Here is an 18,930-nt window from a genome sequence, read left to right as displayed (position 1 = left end):
CAAGTGCTGCAGACGTCCACGGGCGATGGTAATTGCTTACCATCAGCATCTCCTATATTATAAAAACCGAACAAGTGCGAGTCGGACCGGCCCACCGAGGGTTCCGTAATTTTTAGTATTTGTTGTTATAGCGGCAACAGAAATGTAATACATCATCTGTGAAAGTTTCAACCTTCTAGGCTATCACGGTTCATGAGATACAACCTGGTGACAGACAGACGGACAGACGGACAGTGGAGTCTTAGTAATGAGTCCCGTTTTTACCCTTTGGGTACGGAACCCTAAAAAGGCGGTCTTTGTTCTAGATTGGGGTGTAATACTTGTATCCAAAATTTTCTTCAAACCTTTGACTGCCACACAACAGTATTTCCACGTACTGGATTATTACTCCCCTACCCTCACATGCTAAATAAAGAACACAATGATTTCACAAATAAGACGTATATTGTGCGCCCGTTGGAAATTATTTCGAAGAGTCTTTGCGACGCTTTCTGTTCGACAAAGGGAAAATACGTATTTTATTTGAGTAGGTACCTACTTAATACGTGATGTGTGTAAAGATTTTACGTCGTCTCTAATTTTAAAATATTTATTTATCGATTGTGTAGGTAGGTGTAGAGGCTTTCAAAAGCCTTAGAGTAGGTACCTAAATTGCTCGTAAGGACCTAAGGACTTGGACAACTTTGAAGTTGTAATAGACCTAGGGGGCCTAGCCAAATGACTATCGTTTGGGCTACGACAACGAAACACTCTGATCACTAAAATTGTGTGAATATTAAATAGAATCTTTTTAAGTTTAGAAATAAATTAAAAATGGAAAAATGTCTTGGGTGGAACTTGAACCCACGACCACTGGATCGCTAGCCCAGTGCTCTGCCATCTGAGCTACCAAGACCGTACCCAATGCAGCGAATATTTTTACCATAGGGGAGACCGAGGTGAGAGAGAAAGAGACGAGAGAATAATAACTGTTAGCGAGCTCGCAACAGTGTGCGTTTGTTAGCTCGTAACTTGAACTAACAAACGCGCGCTATTGCGATCTAGTTTTTAGTTAATAGATTCCAAAAGATCGACTATGTCACAACTCTCCTCTGTCAAAACTCACCTCGGTCTCCCCTATATGAGCCTTAGAGAGGCTCTAGCGACATCTACCATAAGCTTAATAGCGTTTCTGCTTGATACATAATTAATTTAAAATCGTTTTTAGTAAGGTGTTCAGTTATTGGAAGAAGGTAAGTAATAGACGATTTACCCACCAACCAACTTGGGGAATTACTTCACAGTTCATGGACATTTGCAATACGAACGAGTACATTAGATACCTACTCAGCTTTATTGAATTTTCATTATAAGATATTGCAGCAACCATCTTTTAATATTTGCAATTAAGCACTGCTTAAAAGCTTTATATAACTTTTATACAAACGCATTGAAGCACGCTTAATTTGAAATTTTATCTAAACATAAAGACAATTTTGTAACATCATACAATGTATATGTATACAATATGTTTTAATAAACGGTAATGACAAGGCCGATGCCTCACAATCGATAGAAACCGTAGGATGCAACTGTATAAGAAAAAACCAATATGAGAACTACGATTTCAATATTGTGAACAGTATTTCAACTCGGTAAAAACGCTCATTTCTTAGAGACTCGTTTACATACAAGAGAATTCGCAGATATACACAGAAGTCATTTAATCATTGTATGTCATTTTATTGCATAATAGACTGATTGATTGATTAAAAAAAAACATATCCACTCTAAAAGTGACGTTCGGATGTCATCTGCACTGCAGCTGCATTACTGCCGCAATTCTTGTCAATTTCCTTGATAAAATGGGTTACGATCCCCGCCGCATTACTGCTGTGATTATGACATTCATTCCGTCCCTCGTTTTATCAAGGAAATAGACCTGTATCTGTCTATGTCTGCGGCAACATCGACACCAACAAATGCAGTTGACATCCGAACATCCCCATTACCTACTTTGGGCATTTCTAATTACAAATAGGGGATGTTATTTGTTAGTCCCCACACTAGCGTCTTTTGAGCGTCGGCGTCTAGTCAGCGTTATGTAAAATGGCGTCGCTGCGCAGATGCGCCAACTTGCGTCGAGCAGCAGCCATAGAGTTGACTAGACGCTGACGCTCGGGAGACGCTAGTGTGGGGTGGCCCTAAACTGTTTGGTGACTTTTATTTCTTATCAGATTATCCATCAGACTAATAAATTACAGATTACATCCCGTATTTGTAATTAGGATTTTATCTTAGTTGTGCTTTCGATGCAGTTTATCGTAAGTCGGAATACTGTCCTCCATACCTTAACCCTAACGGCGTATCTTTTCTAAAGGCACCGAGTAACCGCACAAAGCTACCCGTTCTGAATTGCCCAACTAACTAACTATTTAAGCAACAGTTTGGGCTTTAATTAATCTTGACAAGTCATTGTTGAGAATCATTTATCAATATCAAACGCTATCCGGGCAAGAAATGACGTTTTGATCGGGAGAATTACCTATAGTCACTTTTCTATGGAAACACTGCCATTATACGACTATTGTCTTGGTTTATCGCTAAAAAATGCACTGAGGTTGCTTGTTACTCGAATCTGAACTTAAATCGGAACTAGTAAGGTTCTTTTCCAATCGTTATGAGCTAAATAAGAGTTTGCGATAGATTTTCGTGTCGTTTTAGCTGTAAAAAAATCTCATTGATTCGCTAAAATAGGCTTTATTGCTGCAAGAATAAGCAACAAGTACAAACTCAATGAAAAAGTCAATTTCAGTCAGTCAAACGTCGAAAGTAATTGACGTAATTAATAGATAGGCTTTGACGGACATATGTGTATAAAAGAACGGTCATTATGTCCCATTGTTGGCCGCTAGATGTCTCTTTTGTACTTAAATACAACGTGCTGCCATCTATGTCGCAAGAATCAATAGTTACTTTTTATTTAAAGCGTAATTTCTTATCTTTTGATATGTTTTTGGTATATTTATAGTTTCGTTATTTTATTTGTTTGAAATTGTTATTTGTTCGAACTAATATCAAAAACTTTTTTAGTATGAGTTAAGGTTATCCGACTTTCCTGTAGACATTATAAATAAAATAAATGGACTTCAAAGCCTTATTTTCGTACTTTCTTAAACCCTTTTTTTCCTTCTTCTTATTCTTATAAAATTTGTATGATGAAGTCTTAGAAAATATTTCAGAAACTAACTTTTGTTATCTCCATAAAAAATACGCTGGTTTCTTCGAACGTTTTTGGCCCAGTGGGTTTTTTTTTTCAGAATTATTATTTACAAGCTATATAAACGGTGCTTCACCGTATGCAGACAACATTCTTCGCTAATTTACATTACATCTCGTTGATTTTCGAATTTTGAAACGTATTTAAAAAAGGAATTGTAAATAACATTCTTCGTAAAACATTCGATACCCGTCTCCAATAATGCGATAAAAAAACTGCACAAAACCCCAGTCAAACCTCCCCGAAACACAATGTATTCAAATTTTCAAAAATGGAACGCGTTTGAATTAAGCCCGTAGTGTTGCCAGCCCCGAGTGTGTCCCATTTTCCCATTCCGAGCCAGCATTGTCGGGAAAATATATTTTGTATGCCCGGCATTACAATGCGGGCCGTGTTATTTATTTAGATGTATACCATTGTGAGTGGGTTCGATCCCAGTGGCCAGACGGGAGGCAATCGAGGCGGGGTGTTGCCATTGCTGTGAGTTGGAAGGTCGGATGACCAGAGAAGACGTGACCTCGAGATGAGGAGCTACCGCTAATATTTGAAAATTAGTCACCCGAATATTTCAAGAGCGATAGAAATGGACACAGATTTTCTTTAAGACGCTATACAGATAAATCAACAGGTCCAAAGTCTAAAAGGATTTGGGAACAAATTTTCAACACTCGCCAAAACGTATGGACTCGTTTCAAGTAGGCATTTTAATATATACTTGAAAAATAAACTACATACCTATCTTTATATTTTACCGCCCCATTAGGATTTTAGCAACCGATCCACTTACTCCTGGCAAGCAATCGGAATCAGGTATACTCCAGGACTTGTACTTATACAGGTAACAGGTATTGGCAAATAATTGAAAAGGTCCACGAGTATCGAAAAATGGCGATATTACGGAGTTGAATAAATTAGTGTAACTAGGGTTGTATTCTGTAGCTACGTATGTTTGAGGGTTTCTTGAGATGAGTGTTGTTATTGAAAATATATGTTTTGGTAAGCGAATAGGTAGATATTTCTTTTTTATATATATGTAAGTAAGTTTATTTTTTCTTTACATAAATCCGATTTTAGAAAAATACAATTTTTTTTCTTGAAGAATAATTTTCGTTTTGTTTAGAAATATATTGTTGTGTAATAAATATACATTTGCATTTGCTATGTATTTGGTATTTGGTATATTTATAGTTTCTTTTGTTTTAAGTATGTATATGTTTTGAAATTGTTATTTGTTCGAATTTGCATCTCGATATAATATGTCTAGACATTTTAGATACATAGTTTTTATTATTCACTTACACATATTATAGGTGTTGAATATGAGAAAAAGTCTCCCTTATGCTCATAAATACATATGTAAATAAGTCTCATACCTCTATATTAATGGTTCTACTAAATATACAGCCATAATCATTAGTAGCAGAACAGACTACACTTCAAAAGTATCTACAGTCACTTATACTGCCGTGCAGTACTTAAACAACAGTAAGTGCTACTATTGCGATTTTTTGTTTTTTCTTGATCTTGGACCACCATGTCAAGACGCACACATGTATGTAGTCCACGTGCGATTATGATAATGGGAACATATAAAAATCGAAGCATCCATGTACAGTAAATCAGAAGAATTTAGTAAATTATTGAGGTAAAACTAACTAAACTGCAGTAATAAAGTTGTCGGCTGTGAATTTTGAGACTTTACTGATTAAAATACAGTAAAGGTCTCACGTTAATCCTATATTAACAAGTAAAGAGAAGTTAATACTTACGCCAAAAACTGTTTAAAATGCAGTACAATATAAATATTCTAAAATGTTTGTACTGTGTTTGAAATGTTATTGATTTTTCAGCATAATTACTAATTAAAATGCAGCAAACTAAGCTCACTTACTGTGATTTAAACTGTCGTTTCGCCATTTTCAAATGTACATACTTACTGCCTGAGACCTAAGAGATTTAACTAGCTTTCAAGTGTCGTTTCATTTAGATAGATTAACCACATTGTAGGACAAAAATGTAATAATCGATACCATTGATAAAATGCGGTGATGACGATCGTCCTACAAGTTGTCAAACACGGTCCTTCATAATCCCCTATCCTCTTAAGGCCCAAGACCCTACCTATAACACTTATTCAGTTCGATGAAATTTAAATCATATTCAATTGGAACAGAGTCGTTCAATTTTCATTTTTTTGTAATAATGGATATTCTTGTATAAATGTATGTGAAAGCTTTTTATTACTAGTCTAGTATTTTTATTCAGTAGCCTTACCACGACTTTGACACTGACATATTCGCTAGCATGTGCATAACTTTCTAAAATCTCGTTCATACCTGCGATGTTGTATAGAAAGTAAGTCTAGACTACAGCATGTAGACGGGAATATAAAGATCTCATTTTATTGAATTTGTATGTGACATAGTCACAAGTTAGATTATATTAATCTGTAGGAATTGATTATAAATATTGAGTGCCATGAAAAAAAGTCTGATTTTTATGATAGGTACTCTACGTGTTACTACTACTAATTCCAACTACATAGTAAGAGATACTTATTTTTTTTTTTATGATTGATGTGATTTTTTTAATATATATTCGTGTATTTTTATAAACATACCTTATTTGTACCACGACGTGTTGGGATCTCGAAGAACTCAATCAATATATATATGTACTAAGTAAAATACAGTAAATAGTTATAAATATTTAGCTTGCAATTCATTCAAGTAGCTATTAGCGTACGAGGGTTGTTTACAGTAATCCGCTTTTTTACTGCTCTTTATTCTGCATTTATTGTGTTTTTACTTCTTTCCGAGGGTACAGTAAAACTGTAAAATTTTGAAAAATAGCAATAATTTATTCAATAATTGTTAAAATAAAAAATTGTTCACGTATTCGTATTTTATGTATTCCATGCTATATTTTGACATTCAAGCATTTGTAAATAATCATCGAGACCACAAAGAAAAAACGGTTTGAAAGGATTTTTTTGCGTTTTTCTCGAAACTCACTTTTTGCACTTACTGTTGTTTAAGTATTGCACGGCAGAATAACTTTAGAAAAACAGAAGGAATTTAATTTCAATACCGTACCCTGTCACAGTGACAATAACATGAGAAACGAAACCGGTATTTTTTCGTTCTTTGTTAATTATTTTATTTCGAATTGGGCAATCTAATAATACGAAGTCGTTATCTAAAAACACGACTGCGTCCTACATTTGGAGGATAAATAATTCGAAATTTATTCTTCTGGTCCCGTACAGTCTGAAACCTTCGACACGAGAAGAAGAAAATCTACTCAAAAATTGGAACGAGTACCTTCAGTAACTAGGTCATAATATTACCACTCAGCCTACCGCTTCAGACTCATGAATACCATAATGAATAAATTTGACAAATAATCCCGACTTTAAAACAGATAAATCCACTTCATAAATCCAACAAAGGGTCCAAATCGTAACTCCAAACAATGACCTACCCAACTAATAATTAATTCAAAAGTCGTTGAGTTCCTTTTAAATGAGGCCACACAATCAGCGAGTCTGCCAGAAGCGATGGAAAACTCTTCACGGGTAGGTACTTATAAGACAGGTTAGTTAACGAGATGAAATAATATTTAATTACACAAACGGGTCTACCGCGATATAATTTCATTGTTTTTACCTTAAATTCCGACGTTTCAGCTGAGTTAAACCAGCTGTGGTCACGGAAAGACTGACGTCCCGGCAAATGTCAACGGAGATATAAATAAAACAACACTGAATTACCCGAAATTAGTTTTTAAAAATGTTTGATTTCGGGTTTTCGGAGGGGGGTGTGTTGTTTTATTTAATATCTCCGTTGACATTTGCTGGGACTTCAGTTTTTCCGTGACCTCAGCTGGTGCAACTCAGCTGAAACGTCGGAATTTATGGTAAAAACAATGAAATTATATCGCGGTAGACCCGTTTGTGTAATTAAATATGTGTACAAAACGCGAGAGTTTACTGTTATATGAAATAAACAGTTGTTGATAAATTGTATTACCATGGATGGTTTTGGTACCAGAAATCATTATAAAAATAGGATACCTAAGTGTATCCTAAAGTACCTACACGGGTAGGCACCGTAAAACCACCCTACTAGTCTAGTACCCGTACCACGAGTCACTGACAGAGTCAACACTGACATATACGACAACGTCTATGTAAGTTACTTTCTATAAATCTCAAGACTAGATTCGAACACTATTTACTACACACTAAACAACATAGTAAGCTACAATCTAAAAATCTAAACTAACAACAGGGGACTCTCGCGCAGGCAGCTTTCTCGCGCAAAGGATCGCTATCGCTATACAACGCGGGAATGCTGCCTGCGTGGGTTGCGTGATGGGCACCTTGCCTAGGCTTAAAAAGTAGGTGTTAGGTATTTTTATTTTTTAGTTAGGTTTAGTTTTAGTTGTTTTATTTTATAAGTGGCCCATATATTTTTACATGATTTTTTTTATTAAAGTACAGACATGGATATATCTAAAGTAAACCATATAAAATGACCTATAAATAAATTTAATCCTCCATTCCCGCTCATCTCCTGGCCCTCTCGCGAAAGCTACGGAAGAATGGGATAAAACAATCGAATCGAAAAACGCCCCCAACTGAATGGGGTCCGTAATTATTAAATTGAAATCCGTGTTCGCCGCCAACGGGGACAGCCCCCAACTTAGCTATCGATCGTCTATTCTGTTTAGGGTTTAGGTACCTAAAGTAGGTAACTAGATTTAAAGAATTTTTTAATGTTCATTAGTTTTTTTTTGGCGCTGCATTATTATTTTATAGAGTTTCTAGCCAAGCCTGCTTATGCCCAGAATTTAAGAGTACACAAATGAGAATATCTATTATGGAATAGGGATGTTGATTGTATTTTAAATAAATTATTAATACCTAATAAATTATTAATAAATTCTTATTATTATTGTTTTATTAAGGTCACTCAAGGTCTATTAACACATATAATATTATTATATTATTTTTGTACAAGACTGTTTGTTGCCTAAAAAAAAAAAAATCACACCTGGCACAAAATAATGCATCAGAAAATTATTAGAAAAACGTAGATAGTACAAAAATTTTGACACAATTTCTATTTATCCTTAAATCGAATAGAACTGTAAAGAGTAGGTAACTTGACCGTGACGTCACTTGTTCTGTTTTTCATGTTAATTCCATAGTAACTAGTGTTTTTGACGGATAAAGAAACTAATTTGACTAGTCAGGACCCTATTTCACAAAGATATAAAAAATATAAAGATAAAAAAACGAAACAGAAAGTTTTATTTAATAGGTACATGATTGGTGACCTATTGTTTTGCCCCTGTTCTTTACTAATGAGACAGGAACAAACATAGACATTGAACAGACACAGACACAGACCTACCTATGTACTTAGCTTTATTATTGATATTCAATTATGTACTTATTCACGAAAAAAGTCCTTAGTGACAAAAAATTGCCTGTGCGGAAGAGTTAACGGCCAAGATGTTTGCTTTTACTTAGGCCACTAATTAGCTAATCATTAAGTATGTTGTTATGTTTTCCGTAAGTACCTATTGCGTAAGGAATTAACTATTACGGTTAAGATTCATAAGAAAAAAGAAATATTCTAGAATAATCAGAAGTTACTAGTGGCGACATCTAGCGAAGTCTAACGGCCGAAATAAGACGACGCTAAAGATCTGTTTAATTCACTTGCTAACTATAATTGCATTTTGGTAAATTTACAAACTTTGTAAGTACGTATGTATTCATAAAAAAGCTAGTGCCGTAAAACAACCTAATTATAGTCCAAAAGCTCCCAACAAATCCAAAATGAACACAAATTTCTTCGTTCAGATGTACCTAACTATTATTTGCATGTCGTAGTTCTACGGCAAAATAATTTATAAAAATTTAGTTGACTTGAACAAAACTAAAAGAACATTGTTATTGATACTTATTGAACTTGTAAACCATAGTTGTGGTACTGAACTATAATTGGGTGAATTATAAACTGAAGTTGGTGGTACTGGTGCTCGACGCAGTCCCGTCACTTCAGTCTTTGTCAATAGAGGTGACAGCAGGGTGTCATCTTTTGGGTATTCGCATGTCAAGCACTAGTACCACCACCTTAGATGTCGACGGAAGATCAGCGTTGGCCCGTCCGGGCTAACACCATGTTGATCGAGTCGGGACCATTTCGTGGCTAATATGTGTCATGTAAATGTAATGTTACGCTTTGTAATGTTATATGTAAGTTTGTTTCTTGTTCCTCTTTTTTATCTGTATATTTTTGACATGAATAAACTATTTATATTTCTCTATATTAAATAATCATTTATAATTTGTTTTGTTCCCAAAGTTATTTGTTAAGTATATAATTGGGTGGTTTTACGGCACTGATAAAAATAATTAAAGCGCATATAACAGTCCCACACAGTAAATGTGTAACAACTTGACATGACATGCCCCAAACGGTCACATTAACTCTCACTTAAAACTCCTACTCTGTTTTAACATAATTTTCATTAATTTATCACCAGATAAAGTTAAGTGTCGATCTATTTCCTCTTTAGATCATTAATAACGGGAGAAAGAGGGGTGTTTCTTGGAAGTAGGTTTTACTAGTTACTTATATGTAAAAAATAGGTTAATAAAAATAACGCAAATTTAAAAGCACGGTATTACCTAAGTGAATTTCTTAAACTTAATAATTATTAAAGTATAAGTATGACATAAGGATACCTATTATTACATTTAGTAGGTAATTATTAAAATTAAAATTGTTGTACATATTAAGTTTTCGAAATTCACTTCATTGTTTTGAAGATAGTTATTAGGTTGATACTTTTTATTGTAAGGGTTGTATGGCATGGAAGAAAAATAAATTTTAAAATAAAAACAATTTAGTTTATTTTTATGGCATTAACAAAGTTTTTTCCTCATACTATAATACATCGTTGGTACTGACATCGAATTATAATTAAACACTAATATTTACATTTGGGATGCACTAATACCTTTCTTAGCCAGGCGGCTTATCGTAGACAGGCTAACACCTAGTATGCTAGGATCAATAAATAAATTACACAGCAATTTAAAGTAAGGCTAAAGTCTTGATCGATACACGGGAAACAAGTAAACTCAACAAGCCGACGCGAGAAGACTACGAAACAAATCTGGAACCAGTCTTAACTATTCAGCTAAATGTCGCGACATTTATAGAAAATAATCTCTTTTTGGTACCAATCTCACTTCACATAACTCCGGCGCTACTTTACCTTAAACATTTAAAGACCCATCGAAAACAAAAATCACAGTTAACACAATTCGATACTCTATTCGTTAGAGCCTAAGCTATCATACCTCCTCAACATAATATGTACAAGCACTTGATATGAGACGCACTCTTTACAATTCTCTAGTAACTATTTAATAAATAAAGTACGCGCATATGGCCTCACAGTTTGTAACACTTATAACTACACTGCCGACCTGGAAGATGTTCTTCAAGGCAGGCAAGTTGGTCTTCAATATATGACGGAGACTGGCCGCCGGAGCTGGTCGTCGTGGGGGCTGTGCTGCGTCGGCGTGGCGGGCGAAACCGGTGATGATGGAGCGCCGTACTGCGGGAACAGGGGAGATGAGAACGGTTTCGGCGGACCCGTCGGCGTCGTGTACAGCGACGAATAGAATGAGGACACTACAGCAGCGGCGGAAGATGACACCGTCGGCAATTTTTCCGCCGTCGGCGCCATCAGTTTGGAGAACTGAAGATGATCCAACTGATGTGGGAAGTATGGCGACATCGCAGGGTATGACAGCGAATCTAAATGTCCAACACCCGGTGCTGGGCCTGCGAAATATGGCAGTGGGAAGCTGGGGAACGCTCCTGCGCCAGGCGCTCCTCCGGAGGTCGGGGGCTTGGGCTTCCTGCGCGGCCTGTACTTGTAATCCGGATGCTCCTTCATGTGCAGAGCTCGCAGCCTTTTAGCCTCGTCAATGAACGGCCTCTTCTGCATTTCTGACAACAGCTTCCACTCCGCGCCGAGCCGTTTAGAAATCTCGGAGTTGTGCATCTTCGGATTATCCTTGGCTATCTGTCGGCGCTGAAGTCTGGACCAGACCATGAACGCGTTCATCGGCCTCTTGATGTGCCCCTCGGACTGCGGCGAGGAGGCTGGCAGCGGCTGCGGTGCACTTGGGTACTCCGGCAGCATGCCCGGATGCATGGAGAACGCGTAAGGGTGATGGCTTAAAGTCGACATGATTATCTCCAAGTGTCGAAAACTTTAAAGCATTGATTGTAAAGTGATTTATGGCACAATGCGGTGAATAACACTAAGAGCAGGTGAATGTGTCGCGTCGAAGTCGAGCGATAGACTGGCGGGATAGCGAGGAGCTCGCGTGGTTATCGGCGCGAGGGGGGCGCGGCCTGGGGCGGCGTGACCGCTGCCAATAGAGGGCCCGCGTGTAAAGCCTGCGCCCCTCCTCGACACTTGTGTCCGTCCTGCTCACTATAAGCAATTTTACTTATATTTGTCCCCCTCTGTCCAACAACACCCTGTACCGTAGCTTGGAACAAGCGTACAGCTGTTTGGATCTGTCGCGGGCTCGGCGCTCAATGCATCATATAACTGGTACAATAATGGGCTATTTTAGACATTTCTTTTGGAATGAAAAATATGACAAAACTTGCCCGAATCAGGTGTATTCAATGCTTTTTTGGATTCTTTCAACCTTATTTTCTTTTCTACAATAATGATACTGTCGCAATATTTTATTTTTTAATTAGCACGTTTTAAATTTGATGTAAGTACATATGTACCTAATAAGTTTTGAATTTGAGAATCTAGATATTGTAAAATGTCAATTATATAGGTACTTAACTCATAAGTTAAAAGAGAATTTGGTTAATATACACGGTGTAACATGAGGAAACCTAATAATTTTAACAGCGTATTCCTGATCATATTTAGAGACAAAAATGTCCTATAAACTTCTTTCATCTTTCGCATTCCTCGTGAACACCATGTATAATAAACAAACAAAGAGGTAACTGTGATTTTTCTATCGTTACAAAATTTAACATAATTATGGTATAAATACAGTAATTTAAAATTGTTGCATAAACAGAACATCTTAAAACCCTCTCCATAATTCCCCAGTTGAATATTTAATGTTAGTTAGGTATTTTCAGAACTTGGCAAGCAGCTCTACCTTGCTAATTAGGTATTGGATAGTGGAATAGTGCGCAAGTTTTAGTTTTTTTCTTCTTGTTTTATCAATAGTGTATAGGTGTGCCATCCCTGTGGTTATAGAAATTAATTTGATTAGGTATATTTATTTAAATACTTATTTATTTAAAATTTAAGTCAAGCAACAAGGCCCATATTATAAATACCTTACCGACTAACATACATATATATTTTATAAACTTAAAAAAAAACTAAACACTATTTATGCGACAAAACGGCGTGGCTCCGTTGAATCGGCTGTTCTTGTATAGTTCGACTAATCCCGAAATATGTGAAATAACAGTAAATTTAATGAAACTCCGTCACGCCTATTTTAGGTAAACCTAAAGTGCCCATTAGGTATTTAGTATCTTGAAGTCTAAAACAATTTAATTGCTATCATACATTTCTTATAGTATTTTAACACTCGAAGAAAGCGTAGTATTAAGTATTAAGTACTTACTTATCCAATTAATTTTAAAAGTTCTCAAAAACTTTAAATTATCAAACAATAGGTACCTACCTAATTAGCAGACCTCTTAAATTTTATAGCATTTTCAGTGCAGCGGAGTGGTGTTAACGGAATTGGTATAAACAATTTCAACACTAATTATTAATTAGCGTTAATTGCGTTAATATTAACCTTAATTTACCATTTCAGTTGGAATTATCTACACCAATTCCGTTAACACCACTCCGCTGCACCAAAAATGCTATAAAATTTACGATGTCTGAATATTAGGTAAGTACACACTTGTCTTATTTTATTCAATATTTATTTGTAAAAACTTTTGTAGTAGATAATAAAAGTGTATAAAGGCAATAATCATTTGTATGAAACGATTTTATTGCATTTTTTGTCTTCTTTAATCCCCTAGAACTACGATTGTCCCTACTGTGCGATTGTACTGTGCCGCGCCAATGCAATATGCAGTATATTCCAAAGATATTAAGTCGATATTGGTTTGGCATTTACTAAAAATGTAGGTCGATTTTGCTTATATCACTATAAAATGCATTTTATTTCCATGTTTTGTTCGGAATATTAACAGTGTTTTAAAAAAACACGAGGTGGGTATCTATAAGAAGCTTAAACTTTATGGTTTAGTTTAATAAAATTATTTTATTTGCATTGGTATCTACCTATAGGTATTACTAGCTCTTATTCCTGTGTTTACTTAATCTAAAAATATATGGGTTACAGAAGGTATGTCTTTTTTTAAATAGGAAGTAGATTATATATGACGACATGAATAGAATAGTTAACATAGGTAAGTAGCATAGGTAGGTATTTACATTATTTTGGTTTCAGAAGTAATAGTTATTACTGCAGTACCAATGTATTTATGTAATAGCGTTTTCAATAAAAATACACAACAACATTGTTTACCATTTTTCTAATGCTATAAAAAACCAAGCATAGTGATAGCGGTTCGAACAATACCTACTAGGTTGAATACGTAACCATTCCCCTCTCAGTTAATATTCTGGCGTGCGTTTACAGACGAGACTACTAGCGCCATCTATTATCAACACGGGGCACTGTAACTTTTAATATGATTGTTTAGTTAATTTTAATTTGTAAAGTCCATCTTAGCTTACTTTACACCAATTTGATCAGAACAAGTGAGGGAGTGTCATTATAAACGTCATATTTTCATAGAAATTTGACATCACCACGCTTTGTCATTGCAAATGACATGCATAATTATCTTGTTCTGACTCTAAGTACCTAAACATTCGTTTTTATTAATTTTTAAATTTAGGATTTTAGTTTTATTGTTTTTATTCAGTTCTGTAAATAAACGATTCAACCCATTATTTTATAAGTTATCTAGATTTAATTTATCCAATATACAACTGTTACTTAATACTCTTTTTAAAGCCCCAAGATACAGGCTCAGCCTAGTTAGGGGCTTACCAGACACCTCCTGTGCATGTACTGTGTTCTTAATTATTATCAATAAATTATTCTATTCCATTCTATTCTAATTATACTCATTATAACGTTAAGTAAATAAGTACATGTATTAAAACCACTTAAGTACGTATTAGTACAGCAACGCCAGCTTTAAAAAACACGAAGACTTAATAAAACTTTTTTTTACATTAATTAGTAGCTTATCATCTACCGAATGCGACAGTTTTACGTCTCCTTTTTTTTTTTTTTTTTTTTTAAGAGGGGAAATGCTTTACGCATACCACCCGGCGCGGGGACGGGCCGGGATGGTTATGTGGGACTCCCTGTTGTGGGCTAATGAGACCCCAGGTTTACCCACTAAAACCTCTCTGTTGCCGCCTCGCTGCTATATGGCGAGGTATGGTTGTAGGTATATGGGTAGGTACATTTTTAGAAAAGGATTCAAATATAAAAATAACAAATCCCTTTATTTTTATAGCGGCACCTTAAATTAAAATTACATAGTTTACTTCGTTTAAAGATAAATATTATTTACAATACACTACTGTTAATTTTATTATTACTCACAAAAGATTTATTGTTAAACATAATAATCACTTTTTGTAATAAGTCTTGTGCCCGCAATAAAACCCTCATAATCGTCTTTTAATATAACAAAGATTTGAAATCATAAAATAACAAAAGCCGCTTTGTGTTTTGCCGACAAAGATTTTCTATTTGTCTGTGTCGTTAAGACCGTAAAACAATTGGTATTCGTGGATATAATGTTTTTAAGTAGTAGAAAAAAACATCTGTTAAAGTGAAAAAAGTGGGTGAAAATTGATAATATTTACTAAGTAGGTGAGTTTACATATTTAATTACACAAACGGGTCTACCGCGATCGCGATATAATTTCATTGTTTTTATATACCTTAAATTCCGACGTTTCAGCTGAGTTGCACCAGCTGTGGTCACGGAAAGACATCTCAGCTAAAACGTTGGAATTTAAGGTAAAAACAATGAAATTATATCGCGGTAAACCCGTTTGTGTAATTAAATATGTGTACAAAACGCGAGAGCTTAAAGTGTTATAGGTAAGTTTAGATTGACAGAAATTAAACTAATTACGTACACAATAATCATCCTCCTCGCGTTGCCCCGGCTTTTTGCCACTGCTCATGGGAGCCTGGGGTCCTCTTCGCAACCAATCCCAAGAATTGGCGAAGGCACTAGTTTTTACGAAAGCGACTGCCATCTGACGCCCCAACCAAGACAAACTAGCCATTATTGGGATTAGTCCGATTTTCTCACGAACGCGAACGTCACTAATTTTACCAAGGAAATACAAACAATGAAGTACATTCACCAACAATATATCAGAGCGACCAAGATGCTCACAAATATCTGAACACGCCTCTATTGTCAAGGCGTTAGAGGTTCGCTTTCGCTCCGATATATCTGATGGCGACTTTTCAGACACCAAATTCATATTTTCATTATATTCTACTCAAGCCTGATTAAATCCACATACTCTACACAAGTATGAGATCGAAGCTCCCCACATCTAATGATCAAATGTATAATGAATCCCCATTAGTACAAAGCGCACATTATGCAGATTGCCCTGGCTCTGGTGGGGACAAAGCATCACCGGCGCCCATTAACGGGTGCATTCTGCTGAAAAATAATAGATCCTACTGCGGCGTGAGGATATAAGGAAGGGCTGGTGGAGCACACGCAGACTAAGTTTAACTTGTGGTTAATGTTAGTTGCATTAGCTGCGGTTTCCTCGGTCACGAAATTCTAATTCACAAGACTCTAATGTAGGCTCGCGCCGGTCTAAAACTTCGACCGACATACTATCCGAAGAAAATGTAAGGCTTAGCCAACAGCCTCACCGTTGAATGAATTCACTCAGAGCACTTTGTTGTGACCGTCAGATGACAGTAGAAACTTCAACAGTTGTGGTCAACTCTGTCAACTCAACAATCAGCAAAAAATGTGTCCTCTTAAGTGAGGCAAGTGAAGCGAATAAATAACAATCAATCACGAGTTTATCTCATATCTATTGATTATAATCACTTACGAGTGTGTATTGTGTGTCTGTGTGTGTGGTTGGTTGTCACCAACAAAGAGCAAGTTGGAAATCAGCGCTGCAGCCTCTGAGCTTTAGCACAATGCTGAGCTTTTTTGCTTTTTGCTGGCACAGTTAGTTTAAATAATTTATTATGTGTGGGTAGTTAATTGTTTATTATATAATTGAGTGTTCGCTAAAAAAAACTTTACCTTTTTTATTTTTCTCTAATTATTTTTTTCATAATTTTAAATCATAAACATTAACCACAGATTAACTGTAGCTTAACACTCACATCAACCGGGCGTTAAAAAAACCAGCCATAATGGTATGTCGGGTGAGGTGTCATGGGAAATTTGAGTAAATTAAAATAGGAAGATGGGGCGAATAGGCATTAAGCCGCGACAATGCTGCGCCGCGGCTTCGCCTGCCTCTGGGGCTTGCTACGAGGGTCGCACTGAAATATTCGGGAATGGGACACTTAGAAATAACATAATAGAAACAGGCATATAATTTATAAAAATGTAACTCTTTATAAAACTTTTAAGGTATATTCCATTTGGTTGTCATTTGTATTTAAGAATTACTGGCAATTTGAAAATTGTATGTCGAACATTATTTGAATTTTTGGCCAAGTGATTTTTCGGATCATATTTTTAAACGGTTTTCAATATGCCCTCAGCGAACAAATAAAAGTTACAATGGGCTTCTGTTATTTTTTTATGAACTAGAGTTCATCGTACGCTCGTTTGCAGTTAAAATTAAATATGAAAGTCACTTTCATTTTATCCCATGGGTGATCTTAAAGAAGCATGTCATTCCAAAGCGACGTCAAAAATTAAAATCGCATTTGTGCTGTTAATTAAAAAGACTGCCAAAAAAGTTGCATATCGGCAGATTTCGACATTCCTAAATATTCATATGACAACAGTAAAAAAATCTTTTATATATATATATATATGTAAAAAAACTTCAATTCCGTTGGCTACTCCACGAATTTCATACAAAACCACTAAGGCCCCAAAATCGCCATACAAAAAGGACTTTGGGATTATGAGCCGTGTGCATTACAGAATGATTACTTTCAAAAGAAAATTTATATGCGTGGTCAGTTTGAGTTTAAGTATGTATTAAAATAAAGATTGACCGTCTAGATGCGACAGTTTTCTCTATTCCCGACATTTTCAGTGCAACCCTCGTAACTGGCTCCATACGGGGAGGGGGGTTGATCATGGAGGTACGATAGGTTAGGATATGTTCATTATGTTAATAATCAGTGGTTGATACTGTGCTCTTCACAAAGACTATAGTACCTATACCTCTCGCATTGAATGGTGGTCCCTAAATATGACATGTTCCTTTAACTCTCTTCTGGTTGGGCCTAGTTTAAGAAATCCTTGAGGAAATAAAAGCAATGTTTTTAAAAATAGTATTAAATAAACAAATTATAGGTATAACATTTTACTTAGGTACACGTTGCTTGTTCACAGAATTTTCAACAATATCAATAGTTATTGCGTCGACCAAATCATTCTAGTTCGACGTTCATTTGTGCGGCGGTGTGCGAAATAAGTAATTAGGTGCATGTTCATTTACCACATTTACATTATGTATCATTCGCCGTGGGATTTGAACAGGGCGTTATTATTTACTTTCAACGTGAAAATGAGTAAAACCGTGCAGAAAAAATGAGTAAACTTGACTTATGAAGCTCCTTTTAGCCCAAGCGCCCATCTAAATCTTTATTAAACTTTAATTTGCTGAAAAAATAACAATGAGCATCGAAAATAAAATTATGCGCCAAAAATATATACCATTATTCACTGATAGATTAACATAAACAGATTGAACTTCTGCAGATGCTTTTGAAAGTGAACTGTCGAGATTTATCTCTATTTGGGAATGTATTCGAGGGTAGCAGATACTTTTAGTGCATGGTTTCTGTGCTTACGTAAGTACATTCGCTGTGGTAATAAATCTGTGATGAGATATTTCTGCGCATCGGCATCGGTCACTTCGAAATATCTGACGGCGTCTTAAATGAAAACCAGGTCTTATTTACCTAAACTGATTAAGTAAATTAGCGGTATTTTGAAAATATATTCCCATTTCTAGTCACATGTCTTTCCCCGAACATGCTAAGTCATAATTATCCACACAAAGGACAATGAAAAACAATTGGTGACAAAGCGAAGCCCGTGCCGACAAACGGACAGACAGACGAAACAACCGCAATAAAGATATTACGGCTTACAAACAAAAATTAACGGTCTTTCATAAATTAAACAATTGACAATAATTTTCAAAACAAAAACGCTCTTAGTCTAAATCTAAATTCATTCAAATATCTACCTTAAGACAATATACAATTGTGGTCGAAATAGAAGCGTAGAAGCTTTGATGTTCTTTTGTTTAAAGTCTTCCATTTTGTTTATGTGACA

The 18,930-nt window shown here is 35.6% G+C and overlaps 1 protein-coding gene and 1 non-coding gene across 2 annotated transcripts; both read right to left on the bottom strand.

Moving 5' to 3' along the window:
• Nucleotides 1-822: 822 nt before the first annotated feature.
• On the bottom strand, nucleotides 823-895 carry Trnaa-agc (transfer RNA alanine (anticodon AGC)). Its single transcript has one exon. It is a non-coding gene; the product is annotated as a tRNA-Ala (tRNA).
• A 9,270-nt stretch (nucleotides 896-10,165) lies between these two features.
• LOC134790417 (transcription factor sox-3-like) lies at nucleotides 10,166-11,985 on the bottom strand. Its single transcript, XM_063761184.1, has one exon. The coding sequence runs from the start codon at nucleotides 11,543-11,545 to the stop codon at nucleotides 10,808-10,810; it is 738 nt and encodes a 245-aa protein (XP_063617254.1). The 5' UTR covers nucleotides 11,546-11,985; the 3' UTR covers nucleotides 10,166-10,807.
• Nucleotides 11,986-18,930: the final 6,945 nt, after the last annotated feature.

The sequence above is a fragment of the Cydia splendana genome, chromosome 5 (assembly GCF_910591565.1).
Source record: "Cydia splendana chromosome 5, ilCydSple1.2, whole genome shotgun sequence".
Taxonomy (NCBI): Eukaryota; Metazoa; Arthropoda; class Insecta; order Lepidoptera; family Tortricidae; genus Cydia; species Cydia splendana.
The sequence above is the reverse complement of the archived record's forward strand: the minus strand, read 5'-3'. Positions and strand labels throughout refer to the sequence as shown.

Excerpts from the sequence above, each read along its gene's own strand:
- LOC134790417 (XM_063761184.1), bottom strand. The coding sequence starts at position 11,545 with ATGTCGACTTTAAGCCATCACCCTTACGCGTTCTCCATGCATCCGGGC.